At 42.9% G+C, this 19,005-nt stretch overlaps 2 protein-coding genes across 9 annotated transcripts in view; one reads left to right on the forward strand and one right to left on the reverse strand.

Annotated features, from left to right (window-relative positions):
- Nucleotides 1-15,724, forward strand: part of LOC115162354 (zinc finger protein DPF3) — a 36,119-nt gene extending 20,395 nt beyond the window's left edge. For all 5 annotated transcript variants that reach the window (XM_029713571.1, XM_029713573.1, XM_029713574.1 and 2 more), the window contains 9 exons: nucleotides 3,362-3,522; nucleotides 3,835-3,942; nucleotides 7,090-7,214; nucleotides 9,832-9,927; nucleotides 10,855-10,918; nucleotides 12,295-12,420; nucleotides 12,829-12,957; nucleotides 13,056-13,815; nucleotides 14,001-15,724. In XM_029713571.1, coding sequence (XP_029569431.1) covers nucleotides 3,362-3,522; nucleotides 3,835-3,942; nucleotides 7,090-7,214; nucleotides 9,832-9,927; nucleotides 10,855-10,918; nucleotides 12,295-12,420; nucleotides 12,829-12,957; nucleotides 13,056-13,219 — 973 coding nt within the window. In that variant the 3' untranslated portion in view covers nucleotides 13,220-13,815; nucleotides 14,001-15,724. The remainder of the gene's footprint in view (nucleotides 1-3,361; nucleotides 3,523-3,834; nucleotides 3,943-7,089; nucleotides 7,215-9,831; nucleotides 9,928-10,854; nucleotides 10,919-12,294; nucleotides 12,421-12,828; nucleotides 12,958-13,055; nucleotides 13,816-14,000) is intronic.
- The window catches only part of LOC115162353 (regulator of G-protein signaling 6), a 59,353-nt gene continuing 56,019 nt past the window's right edge, over nucleotides 15,672-19,005 (reverse strand). For 2 of the 4 annotated variants that reach the window (XM_029713567.1, XM_029713568.1), the window contains exons 16-17: nucleotides 18,597-18,656; nucleotides 15,672-18,341 (exon numbers count right to left, since the gene is read on the reverse strand). In XM_029713567.1, coding sequence (XP_029569427.1) covers nucleotides 18,291-18,341; nucleotides 18,597-18,656 — 111 coding nt within the window. In that variant the 3' untranslated portion in view covers nucleotides 15,672-18,290. Of the gene's footprint in view, nucleotides 18,342-18,596; nucleotides 18,657-18,878; nucleotides 18,921-19,005 lie in introns of all 4 variants that reach the window. The other 2 variants (XM_029713569.1, XM_029713570.1) reach the window with 2 other exon arrangements.

Below are 19,005 nucleotides of genomic sequence, written 5' to 3' on the forward strand. Positions count from 1 at the left end.
TTGTTTCTCATGGTTTGAGAGTCCTTTAGTTTGGCAAACTCCAAGTGGGCTGTCGTGCACCTTTTTCTACTGTGGAGTGGCTTCTGTCTGGCCACTCTAACCTAAAGGCCTGATTGGTGGAGTACTGCAGAGATGGTTGTCCTTCTGGAAGGTTCTCCCATCTCCATAGTGGAACTCTGGAGCTCTGTCAGAGTGACCATCAGGTTCTTGGTCACCTCGCTGGCCCAGGCTCTTCTCTCCCGATTGCTCAGGTTGGCCGGGCGGCCAGCTCTAGGAAGAGTCTTAGTGGTTCCAAACTTCTTCCATTTTAAGAATGAGGGAGGTCGCTGTGTTCTTGGGGACCTTCAATGTTAGACATTTTTTGGTACCCTTCACCAGATCTGTGCCTTGACATAATCATGTCTTGGAATTCTACAGACAATTCCTTCGACCTCATGGCTTGGTTTTTGCTCTGACATGCACTGTCAACTGTGGGACCTTATATAGACAGGTGTGTGTGCCTTTCCAAATCATATCCAATCAATTGAAATTACCACAGGTGGACTCCAAGTTGTAGAAACATCTCAAGGATGATCAATGGAAACAGGATGCACCTGAGCTCAATTTCTAGTCTCATAGCAAAGAGTCTGAATACTTATGTAAATAAGGTATTTCTGTTTATTGAATTCTAAAAACCTGTTTTCACCACTGATTCTGGGATATTGTTTGTAGATAGATTAAATACATGTTTTCCCGCATCAATTTTAGAATAAGGCTGTAACGTAACAAAATTTGGAAAAAGGAAAGGGTCTGAATACTTTCCGAGTGCACTGTATGTCACGTGCATGCAATGTTTTGCGTAACGCAAGGGTTGAGGGAGTAGGGAATGTTTTTCTTAAAGAAACTAGGTATTTTGGTAACAGAACTTTTCAGTCAAACAAAATGGCTGTAATTATGTTGCAGCTTCAGGGTGAACAGCGCGATAAACACTTGCTGTGCTGTGGTGCCTGTTCACTGTCTTTTGTGTCTTAATTATTTCATCAAACAGTGTGCTTAAGCATCAGACTAGCAGTGCGTATACTGGATTTTATTCAAGCACATGGGGTGTGTCTATATTTATGGAAAAATACATGTTAAAACATTTCGGCCAATCGATTGGTCAAAAAAAGACATTCGGTCGACCAATATTTTATTTTTTTCGGGAACAACCCTACTCTGTTGAAGGTTTACTTTTTTTAAATCACTTTCCCTAAAATCAGTAAGCTCAGCGAGTAGATTGATGGGCACCTGTTTTTGCTCTGGACAGCTTGCGTGTGCTGTGTGAAGGCATCAACTCATGTACTGCTCGAAGTTGGGACTCGAGCGTGATGGTGCTTGAATGAACAGCCAATCATATTGCTCAAATACAAATAGCATGACATTTTCGCATACAGTCTTCAGTGGTTGATTTGCGATAGAGCAGGTAAATGTTGAACTGGAATGCAGCAAAGCGCCAAAATGTTGCTGGCCCTTTTGAGCCAGTGACTGACGAGATCCACTGGCCCAACACGTGTTTTTATTGACCCAGGACCAACGGGCCATCATTAATGTCCGACCATGCACGCGAAAGAAAATATATGAATGTGCCAGAAAACAATAGGCTAAGTGGATTTCGACTCATTGTTACAACATTATGGGACGTGCAAATTCATGCTCGTTCACTCCCTGTAACATTTTTGGACTGCAACCACCACACACACACCCAGGTACTGAGAGGCGGGACAGACAGCAGACTGTCAAACCAGCAGTGTTTTCCTGCCATCGCTCACTTTGACTGACAGGTGGTTGTCCTATAAATAGATCACCAGAAGATGCTGTTGGTTGTTGGTTCTAGCAGGAGCGGGCTCGGCAGACTATTTCTGACTAGTAGCCTAGTTATTTTAAGTGGGGAAAAGTACCTGGCTGAAAATGGGTCTGTAATCGTTTGTATAGCCGACTGCCGGTGCTAGTGGAAAACACTGGTTTACATGGTTTATAATCGTTCTGATCAGAACCTTGATGCACATCCAGGGCTGGCACAATTACGGATACGAACAGCTGACTGAAGACACGGGGATGGCCGGGCATTCCATCGGTTGAGTCAGTTAAGAGTCCATGTTACCAAATAACAATGTGATGAAACTTTGTTGCTCCTTGCTGACACAAGCAAGGTGTTGCAGCAAATGAGCACACAAAGGTGCAAGTAAGGTGCAGCAGCAGAACACAGAAATATAATCTATTGTAGCACATGCAGAGGAGAGGGGAAAAAAGTGTATTAAAACAACAAAAAAATATATATATGCTATTCAAACAGTTATTATGGAGACCACAGTAATTTGACTGGCCAATTACTGTCATCCAAAATTCCATGACAGTCACCGCCCTGTGCACTAGGGATGGGCATTTGAAATGATTTTCACTATTCTAATATCATTTTTGGGGGGGATATCTGGACTGTCGAAATATGTTTTTATTATATATATATAGATGGATAGCTTTTTACTTCAATGGGGACTTGCTCCTGCGACTCAGGAGAGGGGGGTGCACTGCTTGATGTTTCAGTACAGACGGGTGTGGGAGGGTCGCGAGAGGAGCAGGTGGCAGTGTGTCAGGCATGGAGGGGGAGAGCGGGGGAGCTAGAGAAAGTAGCCAAACCGACCCGTGCAAGTTAGGTTATCTATCGCACCAAGTTTTTCTATCATCTCATAAGGTAGTGTCTGTCTTGGCTGCATCTAATTGATGTAAAGATGCTAGCAAGCTACACTAGCCAGCTAAGTTAGTAAGCCTGCTTGCTAGCTAGCAAGGCTAATTTACTATTTAGATTTGTTCCCCGTTTCCTTGTCTACAACTACAATTCATATTAATCAACAAGCCTACCTGTTGGTTGATCATTGTAGCCTATTCCTTCTCATTCCATAATTGTAATTCCATTTTCCATTGACTAGAAATCACCCACTTTACTTGCTACACATGGAGCCTCTGACAGCAGTGCTGCTTTGATTGGCTGACAATAACAAGCTACATGCGTGAAAAGTGTGGACTACTATTCAAATGACCGCGCCCATCCCTACCATGCACATCATTCCTCCATCTTATAGTTTGTTTGTATGTGTAAGGTTTATGTAAGATTGTCACAAATTCCGCCATTGAGACTGTCGCATGGAAACTTCTTCCCCTGCTAAGTATGTATGGTGTGTAGTGATGTTTCCAGTGGTCAGTGAGTCATGGCTAAAATGAATTGTCTGGTTAACTACTAATCTGGCCATTGGGCTTATTTCAGTATCTTTACCAGCCACATAACCAAATGCCTGTCAGTGCCAACCACAAGTGGTGTTGACCGGTCTGAATGGTCTCCCTGCTGCAGGTTGGGTGACCAGTTCTACAAGGATGCCATTGAGCAGTGCCGCAGCTACAATGCCCGCCTGTGTGCTGAGCGCAGCGTGCGCCTGCCCTTCCTGGACTCCCAGACCGGCGTGGCACAGAACAACTGCTACATCTGGATGGAACGCCACCACCGCAGCCCTGGTGGGTAGAGATAGAAAAGCATGATGGCTGGCTCTGTTTACTAAAACTATCATTCACTTGTTGAGGTTTAGTGGGTAATGTCATCTGTATCGAAATATGTCCCTCTGGCCACTACAGCTACAAACATGTCTATATAAGGAAATCCAATAGTGTTTATGTTGCCTCCAGCGAGAACCCTTCATATATATACAACTGCATAAGAATATTGAGTTCACTCTTTTAGGGTCGCTAAGCAACACATGATGTATCAGGCTGGGGGGGAGTGAGAACTGTGAGGTGTATTCTTCACTTCCTGTCTGTCTATTTTTATAGGGGTTGCTGCAGGTCAGATGTATACGTACCCCGCCCGCTGCTGGAGGAAGAAGAGGCGGCTGCACACCTCCATGGACACTCCGCTGCGCCTCTGTGGCCTCCAGCTAGGTAATAGAAACCCCCCTCCCCTCACAAAACTCCTGCAACTCTCTGCTGTGTCTCATCACCAGTCAGTCCAGTGCGTTCATCTCCCATTCTATTATCTTGTTATTATTTATGATCTGGAATCATTTAACTGAAAGCACATCATTCAATTTCAGTGTGGAAAGCAAACAGCCAGCTAGTCACTTTTTATCAAATGAGAAGTGCTCCGTTCAGTGAGCGAGTGAACTTGTTTTGTGAGAACTAGAACATGAAGGACAGGAATCACAACAGACTGCATTTAATAAATGTTATGAACATTTTAGTTTGTCGCTACTTCTCATAAGTTCTTGGAAATGTTCTCACAAACTCGCTCACTCTATCACCCACTTCTATTTGTTTTTACCCATTCATTCCGACACATTAAGTCACTCTGCCCTACACTCACACTTCCTATTGTAATGTTTTCACTGAGCCTCACTTTGCTCTTCTCTACCCGTCACTAAGACACCCTGCTCTAACAGTAACACTGTGTAACACACATTAAGTCACTCTGCCCTACACTGTGTAACATACCAGTGAATGTGATCAGTGCCTCTGCCTGGTTTCTCCAGACTCCACTGGGAGAGTGCCTTCTCCTGTAGCTGGGCAGAGGTAGCTAGCGCTGCAGCCAGCCGGAGTTAGTGCTGCTTGCTGTCTGACTGGCGGTGGTAGAGGGAAACTTGGGCTGCATGCAGAATCGACTCGCTGCTGCAGGCTGCCTGCTCTATTTTTAGCCTGCAGCTCCCAGGGGGGAGGGGCTGTCTAGTCACTGAGAGTTGAAAGTCAACATGTGCAGACACAATGGTTAGGGGCTTCGGTGTGGATGAGCCCTCAGTTGCTAGCATATGGTAATTAGTGCCTACCCCTGCCTCCCTCATCAACCTACTTAGATCCTCACCACTCAACTGCTGCATGTCAGCATTCAGCTCAGGGAGTGAGACTGCTAGGTGATTTCACTTGGTGAGATGAGTGTCTGAAGGTATGCTTAGAAAGCTTAAGTTGAGGCTTTGAAGTCTGTCCTCTTAACATCATGAGGCTACTGCTGAATGAAATACCCTTCAATGAAGAAAGTCTGAGTATGATCTCCAGGCTAGACTGACTACCAGCCAATGTTAGTCTTTTCTCTCATCCACACTCTGTTTTCACCTCTCACAATACAAGAGAACTCTATGGAACATTTACATTAAAGGGACAGTTCACCCAAATCACAAATGTACCTATATTTATTGACAGTTACAGCTTTGCATTAGCATTATTGAGTGTAATTTTTTTTTTTTAAAGGGCAGGTCGTCTCTCTTAGCATGCTCCAAATAGCAAGCCCACATTAGCCTACCTTTTGTAACACGGCAGTACACATTGGATTAAGCCATCTTTCATCAGCTGAATAGAAACATAAGCTATACAGAGAGAGTATCTCACCTCCCTAATGAAGGGATTTGGCGTTAATAGTGATGCTTTCAAAAATCAAGCAATTTGTATGTTCCAGGGAAAGACTAAATGCGGTGCTGCCTGTCAGTGTCTTTAGAGTTACATACAATGTCTACAGTTGTGGCCAAAAGTTTTGAATGACACAAATATTAATTTCCAAAACGTTTGCTGCTTCAGTGTCTTGAGATATTTTTGTCAGATGTTACTATGGAATACTGAAGTATAATTACAAGTGTCAAAGGCTTTTGACAATTACATGAAGTTGATGCAAAGAGTCAATATTTGCAGTGTTGACCCTTCTTTTTCAAGACCTCTGCAAATCCGCCCTGGCATGCTGTCAATTAACATTAACATCCTGACTGATGGCAGTCCATTCTTGCATAATCAATGCTTGGAGTTTGTCAGAATGTGGGCTTTTGTTTGTCCCACCCACCACTTGAGGATTGACCACAAGTTTTCAATGGGATTAAGGTCTGGGGAGTTTCCTGGCCATAGACCCAAAATATCGATGTTTTGTTTCCCCGAGCCACTTAGTTATCACTTTTGCCTTATGGCAAGGTGCTCCATCATGCTGGAAAAGAATTGTTCGTCACCAAACTGTTCCTGGATGGTTGGGAGAAGTTGCTCTCGGAGGATGTGTTGGTACCATTCTTTATTCATGGCTGTTCATAGGCAAAATTGTGAGTGAGCCCACTCGCTTGGCTGAGAAGCAACCCCACACATGAATGATCTCAGGATGCTTTACTGTTGGCATGAGACAGGACTGATGGTAGCACTCACCTTGTCTTCTCCGGACAAGCTTTTTTCCGGATGCCCCAAACAATCGGAAAGGGGATTCATCAGAGAAAAGGACTTTGCCCCAGTCCTCAGCAGTCCAATCCCTGTACGTTTTGCAGAATATCAGTCTGTCCCTGATGTTTTTCCTGGAGAGAAGTGGCTTCTTTGCTGCCCTTCTTGACACCAGGCCATCCTCCAAAAGTCTAAGCCTCACTGTGCGTGCAGATGCACTAACACCTGCCTGCTGCCATTCCTGAGCAAGCTCTGTACTGGTGGTGCCCCGATCCCACAGCTGAATCAACTTTAGGAGACGGTCCTGGTGCTTGTTGGACTTTCTTGGGCACCCCGAAGCCTTCTTCACAACAATTGAACCGCTCTCCTTGAAGTTCTTGATGATCCGATAAATGGTTGATTTAGGTGCAATCTTACTGGCAGCAATATCCTTGCCTGCGAAGCCCTTTTTGTGCAAAGCAATAATGACGGCACGTGTTTCCTTGCAGGTAACCATGGTTGACAGAGGAGAACAATGATTCCAAGCACCACCCTCCTTTTGAAGCTTCCAGTCTGTTATTCAAACTCAATCAGCATGACAGAGTGATCTCCAGCCTTGTTCTCGTCAACACTCACACCTGTGTTAACGAGAGAATCACTGACATGATGTCAGCTGGTCCTTTTGTGGCAGGGCTGAAATGCAGTGGAAATGTTTTTTGGGGGATTCGGTTCATTTGCAGGCAAAGAGGGACTTTACAATTAATCTGATCACTCTTCATAACGTTCTGGAGTATATGCAAATTGCCATCATACAAACTGAGGCAGCGGACTTTGTGAAAATTTATATTTGTGTCATTCTTGGCCACAATTTGTACTTTGATGTGACGGGCAGCTCCCGGGTTTGATTTATTTGTGTGATTATTCCTCTTTACCCAGATGGAGGACTCGCAGGCAAGGATGTGATTCCCACACAGGGCACCACGCTGGAGGCTCTTCTCAGAGGGGAGGGCTTAGACCAGAGGAACAACTCAAAGGACGAGGAGAGCCTCCTAGAGATCCAGGTGGGTTATAATGACGTTTTAACCCAATGGCTTCTGAGCGTAACAGAACTCCCTGGAACAGTGTATAAGGGCTAGGGCTGTCCCCGACAAAAAAAGATCTTGGTCAACCGAGAGTCGTCCTGTTCTTTCAACCAATGCATTGGTCGAAATGTTTAAACTTATTTTTCTATATATAGACCGACATACCTATGTGTTTGAATAAAATCAACTACGTATGCAATGAGCTTGTCTACTTAACCACACTGTTTGATTAAATAATTAAGACACACAAATGACTCCAAAGAGCCCGACGGTCACACTGTATTAAAAAAAAGCTCTCCTCCCTACTGCAGCGAAAAGGCACCACAGCAGTGTTTACTGCGAAGCTGCAACATAATTCCAGCCATTTAGTTTTTCATGTTTCTGACTGAAAAGTTATTTTACCAAAATCTCTCATTTCTTTAGAACCCTTGTTCTCTTTACGTGCAACATGTAAGCATCGCATGCATGTGTCCAATATGGCCTGAACTATAGCCTATCATAATCATATCAAAAAATTGGTAATAACAAACTCCAAACACAGTAATGTCGACTGCAAAATGGATGTGGAGGATGTCGAAAACTGCAAATGTTTACTGGTTGCTCAGGAGGGAAAAGGGAAGTCAGATGTGTGGAAGACATTTGACTTAGTTGTGGAAACTACTGCAGATCCAGAAAAAGGAGCGTATAGGAGCAAACGTTGTGTGAGTATTGTGTGCCAAACAGTTGCTGAGGAACTTTGCTGTAACGTGACACTTCCTACAGCTCCCATAGGCTCTCAGAAGGCGGGAAAAAGCTAGGTAAACAGCTTTTAAACAGAGTCAAGAAGCTCAAGGAATGGTCAGACAGGCCACTTCCTGTAAGGAATCTTCTCAGGTTTTTGCCTGCCATATGAGTTCTGTTATACTCAGACACCATTCAAACAGTTTTAGAAACTTTAGGGTGTTTTCTATCCAAAGCCAATAATTATATGCATATTCTAGTTAATGGGCAGGAGTAGTAACCAGATTAAATCGGGTACGTTTTTTATCCGGCCGTGCAAATACTGCCCCCTATCCCCAACAGGTTAAAGTCCCCGGCCACTAGGAGCGCCGCCTCTGGATTAGCATTTTCTTGTTTGCTTATGGCCTTATACAGCTCGTTGAGTGTGGTCTTAGTGCCAGCATCTTTTTGTGGTGGTAAATAGACAGCTATGAATAATATACATGAGAAATCTCTTGGTAGATAGTTTGGTCTACAGCTTATCATGAGGTATTCTACCTCTGTCGAGCAATACCTCAAGACTTCTTTAATATTCGAAAAAATATGGTAAGACTCTTGTCTTACCAGAGTAGCTGCTCTGTTCTGCCGAAACACGGAGAAGCCAGCCAGCTCTATATTATCCGTGTCGTTGTTCAGCCAAGTCTCGGTGAAACATAAGATATTACAGTATTTAATGTCCCGTTGGTAGGATAGTCTTAATCGTAGATCATCCAGTTTGTTTTCCAAGGATTGCACGTTGGCCAGTAATGCGAAGGGAAGTTGTGGTTTACCTACTTGTGTGCCAAGCTTGTAGCATCATACCCAAAAAGACTCTAGGCCAGGGTTGGGCATACTTTTTGGCTCGAGGGCCACATCGGGATTTTGAAATTCAATGAAATTCAAATTTTTGGGGGACAATATGTTTAAAATACATTTGAGGGGGCCTCCTGAGTGGCACAGCGCTTTAAGACACTGCATCGCAGTGCTTGAGGCGTCACTACAGACCTGGGTTCGATCCCAGGCTGTGTCACAGCTGGCCGTGACTGGGAGACCCATGAGGCGTTGTCTGGGTTAGGAGAGGGTTTGGCAGGCCAAGATTTCCTTGCCCCATCTCGCTCTAGCGACTCCTGTAGCGGGTCGGATGCATGCACGCTGACACGGTCGCCAGATGTACAGCATTTCCTCCGACACATTGGTGTGGCTGGCTTCTGGGTTAAGTGGACATTGTGTCAAGAAGCAGTGTGGCTTGGCTAGGTTGTGTTTCGGAGGACGCACGTCTCTCGACCTTTGCCTCTCCTGAGTCCGTACGAGAGTTGAAGTGATGGGACAAGACTGTAACTACCAATTGGATACCACGAAGTTGGAGATTTAAAAAAATAAATAATAATTTTACATTTATTTGTTTCGCGGGCCGGATTCAATTGTCTGCGAAACATAAATACTTTGCCCCCCCCCCCCCCCCCCCCCCGATCTAGGCTTTCCGAAAGCACAGTAATATAACCATATACAATTTCAGTATCACATGTCTTAGGGTGATGAGCTGTGCCTGACACTGCAAATCAGACAAACCCCCCCCCCCCCCAAAAAAAATTGTGACTGCTCCACTAAAGAAATGTCGGTCGACCAACAGCCTATCAACCAAACAATCGACCAGTCGGCTAAATGGGGTCAGCCCTTATAAGGGCACACTGTCACAATGTGCTCAAATATGCAAATAGCAAGTATCATATGTTTATAGCCTTATCATATTTTATTACAGCCATCTATCCTGGACACATTTTATACTTCCTCAGACAGTCAGGCAGTGTCTTTGACCTCTAGACAAGAGGGAGATCTCTCTATTCCTTTTTCTCCACAGAGGGTCTTGGAGGCTGACGCAGCTGAAGATGCTTACCATGACGATGAGGACTATGACGTGGACACCCCCAAAAAAAGACACAGAGGAAAAAGCAGGGTAGGTGATCCGCAGAGACATACTGTACTGTCGTGAACTACTGCTAATGCACATGACTGCCCTAGTTAATAATTCATTAATGGATTCAGTCCCTCACTGGTACCATATTTGCATTCATTATCCGGGCATCTGTGCTGTGAGGACTTCCTGTACTCTGAATACCACTCAGTGCTAGAGAATGATCTGAATCAATTCATTATAATGCATCAAATCATCTTGGTACCATGGCTAAGTGCTATTGTATTTATACTGACAGAATTACATTATAGATTAGTATTTGTTTCCAACGCAATCCAGTCATAAGCTTTAAAAAATACCTGTCCTGAGAAACATTTCCTTCATACAGACTGTTACTATGACATTGATGACAATGGAAACAGACGACCTGTAGCTATGAACTACTATCTCACCTATTATCCTGCCAGCCAGTTGAAATTTGCTTATCTGTTGGCTGCTTTCTTTGCAAGTGAAATTTCACTTACATTTTTTTTTTATTTTTTTTTTACAAAAATGTAAATTCTTATACAAATCACCTTCCCCGTTTCTATTCTCTGTCATGTGTATCTTTCCACACAAAAAACCTTTTTAACAAATCATAGTTTCAACTTAATGGGGTAGAAATATATCCTACCATATACAGTTGTTGGCTGGCAGGAAAGATGTTAGTTTGATCTCACAGGTATTAGTGTTTGCCTGTTGATACACTCTCTTGATTGTGCTGGGTCTGCCTTTATGAGGTGGTAACTTGTCGGTTGGACATTTTAGCTTAGTAGGTTTCCTGTAGGTTTCCTTTTCATTTGCATGACACTTTGTTGTCATGTACTTCTGTTTGCCACTTCCCTTGAATCACTGAGTCTCTATGGCTTCTGCTGGCTTAGCGCTGTGGTCTCCTTGGTCACCATGGTGATGGTGGTTTTGTCCCCACAGGGTCGGATTTCAGGCCGCAGGAGGACAGACATGGATGACCAGGACAAGCCATATAGCTGTGACAGTAAGTAAATAAGTCAAGTAATGATCAACCTCCCTCACATATCGTATCAAAAGGTGCATTGTGATATCATCCAGTCATGAGACATTTGATCTCCATTTCAACTGGTTGGTTTTGTTAAAGACATTCTCCTGAAGAGAGCTGATGGTACTACCATGTCTCTGTAAGCTAGTTAAACAGCATATTTTAATCATAAAAAATGGATATTGATTTCTCTGGTCTGGATGTCTTTCTACAAAGGGATTAGGTGCTGTGGTGCCCTCGGGACAGCATTTCAATGATCTAGCAATCAGGGCTTAACTAAAACTAAATGAAACCCTAACATTTCAACGATCTAGCAATCAGGGCTTAACTAAAACTAAATGAAACCCTAACATTTCAACGATCTAGCCATCAGGTCTTAACTAAAACTAAATGAAACCCTAACATTTCAACACTATGTAGATAAGTCATTCAAATCCCCCTTGGAGAACTCTCACATTTATCAGAGCCATGTGTGTTTCCACTTGCTTCTTACCAGAGAGGTTGTCACTGTCTCCAGTAGTCCAGTAGGCATGGCATTTGCATGTGGAAAAGCTAGGCAGGAGTTATGGATTTTCTGTTGTTGTGGTGACTTTCTGAGTGGGACATAGTCATGCCATTTTTTTGTTCTTTTATTAGATTTTTTTGCTTTGTGTTTTCTCTATTTCAGACAGATACAAACAAAAGCATAAGTCAAAAACAGCGGCCTCTGGTATCTGGACTTGTTGCCTTTTACTGGTATCTTAGGACATTTGGATATGTTTGTAGTTGATTAATATTCTCAGTGATCTTATTGGTGTACTCTATAACCATTCTCTAAACAATGAGTCCATGTTGTGTGACTCTTGAAACACTTATGTTCCCACATCAAGTTTGTTTCTCCTGATTGTGTTCCGTATTACTAAGGTGTGAACCAGTTCCCTGTATTTTCATACCTTTCTCCAACAGATAAGCGAAGCTCCACCATTTGGATCCTATCAGTCTATTTACAGAACTCAACTTGTTGAAATTCTCAAGGCATGTTTTGTTAGTCTACAGATATGACCTTATTTGGCAACCTTACTGAGCATAATTGAAGATGCGATAAAGCCATTGTGCAACAAAAATGACATGAATGCTCAAATGTGGAAAACATACTACCTGACACTACCAGTGTACCTAACGTTGAAATGGATCCTAATGGTTTCAGTGCGGTGATGGGAACATTGTGATGTAAAGGTCTTTTTGAATTTTTACCAAATCCCTGTGTCTAGCTCTGAAAGTGGCACCTAAATCCAATTCGTAATTTCTCTGTGTTGATAGGCATGTTCTGAGAAGGGAAGAACTGAGTGTTTTGTCTGTGTTTTGTGCTCTCTCAGTCTGCGGGAAGCGTTACATGCACCGTACAGGGCTGAGTTACCACTACACCCATTCCCACCTGGCGGAGGAGACGGGGTCCGAGTCCTACCGATCACCCTCCGCACAGCGCTCTGACCGACACAAACGTAAGGCACACAAACTGATATTCAAGGCCTCTCAAATGTCTCTTTTCTGCTTTCACCATCCACAGAAATAGAAATATACAGAGAGCCAATGTGTGTTTTTAAACATCATGGCTATTCCTAGTATGCGGTTTGAATATTCATGTGAGCTTTGTTGCAGTCTATTAGCTAAAGTAGGGATAGCTGTAGGTGTAACAGTGCATCAGGTTTACCTGCGCCTCATGGCTAACCACCTCCCCTGGGCTGTCAACATGTGATTTCTGTCTTCAGTGCAAGTTCACTAGCCCCATTTTAACCAACAATGTACACAAATAATGTTTAGGTCAGCCCTGTCTGAGGACTTTGAAAACAATTTTTTTCATGAATTTTGTTCATATCTAGTTGATCCAGCCTTCTGTTCATCCTCTGCAGGTCAGAAGGGTCCAGGTAGTACTGCCATTACCAATAACTACTGTGACTCGTGCCGGTGCACCCCGGGCTCCAACAAGCAGAGGGGTAAATCTGGGGAGAGGGGTCCCTGCTCAGTCTGCCGGCGCTCCAGTGAGTACCCTGCTCTGCTACACAGCATCCATGACTATGACTAAGCTGTACTGTAGCTGTTATGTGCTACCATCATCCTGTCATCTTGTTGTTGCCAGCTGGCCGCCCAGAAGAGAAGGAGGACAGCAGGCCGTTTGCTGGGGCAGAGGAACTGTTTGGCACCACCTCGGAGAGCGACACGTCCACGTTTCACGGCTTTGAGGACGATGAGCTTGAAGAGCCCTCGTCAAACGGCAAGGGGACGCCCAACCGATACAGATAGAGAAGAACTTTCTAGGTTTAAAGACTATTTTTAATATGGATAACCTCTGGCAAAAGTCTGCTGCTTCTTTTTAAATGTTTTTATTTAAAGTGATTATTTCAGGAGAGAAATGCAAGAAGTGTTATTTTGTTATCTACTGAATCTTGTTTAATAATTTATGAATGTGTTTTTTTACATTAACTTTGAAAGCAACTGAAGGTGTCTCTAGACAAATGACTTGCTCCCTATGTGAAATGGAAAGAAGAATTTCTTGGATTATTTTTCCACTGGAGCAGAAAAGGCAAATATGTTATGAAAAAACACTGGGACATGTGGATATAATTATGCTCTTTTTGGGATGATTTGCCAGAGAAAAATAAAATCCAATAATTTATCTGAAATTTAGTTAAATGACAATGTCTGGATGAAGAATGAATGTCAACACAAACCCTTCCCTCGGCTTGTTGATGTCACTAGAATCACCATGCAGTTTGGAAAGACTTCCACTGCTTCATCCTCTGGATTATAATAATGTGAAAATGGAGTGGCGTGAAGCAAAGGATTGATGTGTGAATTAAACAGGCTTATACCAGAAGCAGGGCCTGGCTAGCTGAAAGGTAAGCACCTAGGTCCTATTCAAACAGTACAGTACTTTCTCATTTAAATACAAGGAATATTCTTATTCCATCAGTTCATGCCTTACATTTGCCATCAACAAAGATAAAAACAACTGTTGGTTTTTATGCCAGCTATCTTGGAGTGTGTGTGACTCCACAATCTGACCCATATTTCTCTGTTGTAGGAGTACCATGGCATGAGGACCCAGGGGGCTTTGCAGCCAGTGAGGGGTGAGGTTCAGGACCCTCAACTGGACCTCCACACACCCCTTCACTGGGCCCAAAGACCCTATCCGTCTGACAGTCAGCCACCAAACAGCCATCCATCCAACAGCTATAATGCCAGCCTGCCAGCGACCACATAACCTAATCCTCCCTAACGCAGATATTTTCTCTTTTTGAAGCAATTTCCCCCCTGAGAATATGTATAGTTTTTATCCTGTGTTTTCGTCCTCTACGGCTGTGGCCACCATGCCCAGCCGGCAGGATCCAATGTGACACTGAGACGTCATTAACTTCATCACTGTGCCAGCCTGCGACCCAGGCAAGAAACCAGCTCTGACAGCCATGATGACCCAGTGACCTCACTGGAACCACCCTGAACTTGAACCTCTGCCCCTGTCATAGCGGCGGTGCTGTCACTTATACAACAAAACCTCTGGACTACTTACTCTTTTTAATGTCACTTGAACGGGCCAAACAAATCAAGAGCTTTCTTGAATCCCTTTCATCCTGAAGTTAGAATCGTGCTATGTTCCTTTGTTTTGAACACGATATTGACAGATTGGGTTGTTAGTGTCATTGTGGAGAGAGGTGGATATTTTATTATTCTGTTTTGTTCTGGCTTTGTTTATACCTCTGTCTTTCTACAATACCTACTTCTACTCAGGCGTATGATTTGTACTGCTGTTGATTGTTCTTCTCTCTGCATCACAATGCGTTCATTGTCAGCCACTGTCCCCTGCCTGCCTCATGTGATTGTATCCCTATGGTTTAGTCATCACAATAACACGTTTAGTGATCCCAGCTTTAACAAATCAGTGTTCTGAACTCTGCCCAACCAAGTTCATGGGCACATTACTCCATATTTTCTCCTTCCTCTGACTCACTTGTCAAACGCTTCTGTCCAGAATCACTTACATGGCATGTGTGCATAATGCAAGGATAGTTGCTTACAATTACAGAAGAAGTCTTTAAGCTGTAAAACAATGTTATTTTTGACATTTGCTTTTAAGTGCTATATAGCTGCGTTTACACAGGCAGCCCAGTTCAGATCTTTTTTCTACTAATTGGTTTTTTGACCAATCACATCAGATCATTTCCCATCAGATCTTTTGTGTCTTAAATGTTGACTCTAGACACTCACTCACATAAACATTCTTAACACTGAATTCCCTCAGGGACCCTTTCATCCACAGTTTCTAGGACTTCTATGGAGAATTATTTTGGTAATCAACAACAACCTCCCCATCAATTACTGAGTTTCCATGGTAACCTCAAAGGTCTTAAGTTAGTCATATTAAATGACAACCTGGTTGCTATTATGGTCATTGTTTTCTCTCACTGGTGACGTCCTCGAACAAACAGCACGGTACAGTATACTTCCAAACAACACTTCATGGAAGTCAGCGATGTCTGTCTGTATAGAAACAAGTGTCATCACCACCAATCATGTAATAGTGCATAGCTTGTATACCTCATCAAAGAGTCAAATACACAGCAATAACCCCAGAGCTCTTAGCAAGCCTTCCTGAGTTAGAGGGAAGCACAGGGGTCGGAATGGAGCCAAGAGATGAAATGGACTTCACCAGTCATTTTATCTTCAACTGTAAATAACTCATGGAGAGAATTAAGTCTTTGTTAAACTATTTTTATTGTATTGAAAGAAAATAAAGAATGAGACACTGTCCTCTCCGGATATTTGGGGGTGTTTTTCTGTGGTCCTATGTAACACTATTGTAGTAATTACAATGTTACTACCCAGTTACCACATACTGTAAATGAGAGGTCACCATGTAGACAGAGGTCCAAAGGTTTTATTATTTGGTGCCCACAAGATATCAGGTGGATGGGTATTTTACATTGATAATAGTCATCTTGCTGTTTGAGAAACTAGAAGCACAAATTCCCTGGATATGTTACATGCATAGTAATGTGCCCATACCATAAAGTGTGCTTTTAGATCATGGAAATCTATAGAGTCAATTTATGTACAATGCACTCTGTACATACACTATTGTGTTTGTGCCGACAATATTTTTAAACACTGACTCAATAAATTAAGCATCTCTACCTTACAGTCAAGAGGTTATCAGTTTATGATAATCATAAATATTCACCAGTACAGTGCATTGCAGCAACTCTAATTGAAACAATTATTTAAATAATTATCTCAGTATTTCAAGAACTTGGGACGATAACATTCTATCTGCAAAAAGATTATTCTGATATAATTGGCTTTAAAGTTCCGAAACCCTTTGGTCTCAGCAATTTTTTATTTTGTACTTTTAACTTCACATGAATTGTGGCATTTAGATCACTATATAGATCTGTTCAATGTTCTCTATGTCAATAACTGAATTTTGACAACAATGCAGATCGAACATTATAGTACCAAGCTCTCGATTTGTCTTTCATAATGTTGTCTCTGGCAGTTGTCTCTGGCATAACTGTGTACGCAACCAATAAACTTTGATCTGAGTTGATCATGTGTCCCTCCCCCTCACCACACGAGGGAGTTGTTGTTGTGCTGTGAATGATACCCTCTTCTAGCTCAGGACTTTGGGAGGGTAGAAGAGGTATTATGTACTGTATGTTCCAGTTCCAGGGGTGGATGTGGATGCAGTGTATCTCAGGAGTTTGTCCTTTCAGCTGCGATGCTCCTGTTCTGTTCAGTGGTGGGGATCGAGGGCATTAACCTTTTGTTCGTGTTTGAAGATAAGAAGAAGAAGAACCAAGCAGCCTGCTGGGTCTCTGTTCACGTGACTTTTACTCCCCAGCTCAGACTCCCTAAACTCCATTTCGCCAGAGCATTTTCCCTAACAAGCATGCACACTGTTTGGCAAATATAACAATGGCTTACAACATATGATGAGCACATACACATCTCTCTGACCCAAAGACTGGACTATGGATAAATGACTGAGCATGTAGGTAATGGTTTACATTGACACTCATGCAACAGAAAGGCTAGTACTAAAGAAAGCTGAATTTCCTGGGCTGTTAAATGTCATTCTGTAGGATCCCTCTGATTACGGGGTAAAATTATGATTCTTTGGAAATGAGACCCTGGTCTCAATGGGTTCCCCTGGTTAAAAAAGGTTAATAAATAAATAATTTGACATGAAATAAATATTCCTGCCACACCTGTTAGGGCAGGCCACCATGTTCCACAGAGGTTGTGCATGGTATTTACTCTCCATTAGATGGTAGTGATGCAGGGCTATTTTCATTAGGGGCCTGTAAGGCATGTTAATGTCACTTAAGTATCTCTGTGACTGATCAGATGTGGCACTTATTTGGCATGTATCTGCTTGAATAGGTCCAGAATAATATGTAAACCCCATGAGGCCGTATAAAAGACTAAATAAGGCTGAAATCACAAATGTATAAACTCGACATTATTGACATTTTCCATAAGGGATAGGGTTTTGAAACATTATAGCTATCTAAATTAATTGAATCAAATGGTAGGTGTTCTAGAGTGTATGATTGTCTATGTAAAATACTAGAGCTTTCTTGTCCAGGTCTCCTTTGAAAAATAAGCCTTTGACCTCAATTGGACTTCATGATTTCAATCAATAAAAATCCAACCACAGCATGAATTCTAAACAAACAAACAAAATGTTTTGATGAAACATGCAATGATTCATTGTAGATTCTCTATCAAGGCCTTAAACCTACTCTTGGAATGTAATGAAGCATGGAGAATTTCCCTCAAAGTTACTTAACCGGTCTTCTATAATAACAATTCTAATACCTTAGATTTATGGGCCAACAAAAATATATTCCCAATCACTGCAAAAATAATAGGTTTTAAGTTTCCATCAGTAAACAGGATTATGCGGTGTACTGTATAAGAAAAAATATGATATAGATTTAGATAAAGATATAAAAAAGAGATTTGTTATCCCGCTGTCTTTATTGCTGACTGCCTAGTGAGGGCAGGTGGAACTATCTATTTATATATGTATATACCCCACTATGACTCTTTGATCTTGTATGTAGCCCTACTGTAACCGTGTGTGTCTGTGTGTGCTTGTACTATATGCATGCCATGTAGTGAGTGGGTCAAGGCCCGCCCTGGCTGGCATGATCCATTCCTCTGTGGTTCTGTGAGTGTTCCTAACCCCAGTTCTGCATGGTATTGTCTGTAACCCTTCAGAACAGAGCCTCCCGCCCCAGCACGCCCCTCTACCCACATGGTCATGACCCCTCCAGGGGTGTCTCTCTATGCCCCTCCTGCCCAGGCAGTGTCAGGATGACTGCATCAGCCCTGTCAGCCGCTTGCCCGTCAAAGACTTGCCCTGGAAGATGGAAACAAACTTTACTGGCTGGGTTTCTGAAAAATCATTCAGTCTGTGTACATTGCTGTGCCAAGAAAGTACTTAGACTAGCTATCCCTGCCAACATGTTGAGCACTTACCTGTCCTTTTCAGAATTTTTAAAGAAATGCAAGTAAAAGACCTCTGTACTACTAGCGTTCACAATCATTTTGACCTTGAAAAAGGTATTCGTTGGGTCGCGTGCCTGTGTTACAGCCCTAGTTCCTGGTAACTTACCACACTGCGGGTGAACTTCTCCAGGGAGGTACGGCGGCCCTGCTCACTCTCTGTCTGTGACTACAGGCAGGGTGGTGTGGAGGTTGGGTGGGGGTGAAAAACGGTGAGAGACACGGGGAGGGGAGGAGATGAGGGAAGGTTAGAAGCGTTTCAAGGCAAAACACATTTTAGTCCATGAAGCCAGAAGCAGTGGCTGTGGTAGAGAAGCTAGGGACCAGGCCAGCAGGGGGGAGTGCCTTTTCAGGGGACTAGATAACACAGGGATGCACTGCAGCTGCTCACCAAGAGAAGATGATGCTTTGATCTGCTGTGGTGCTGATCATCCTAGTACACAGTATAACAGCACTTGCTTTATTTTCTGTTTTAGAGAGCCGTGATTGTATGTATAAATCTGAAGGAGTCAAAGAAT

This window comes from Salmo trutta, chromosome 25 (assembly GCF_901001165.1).
Source record: "Salmo trutta chromosome 25, fSalTru1.1, whole genome shotgun sequence".
NCBI lineage: Eukaryota > Metazoa > Chordata > Actinopteri > Salmoniformes > Salmonidae > Salmo > Salmo trutta.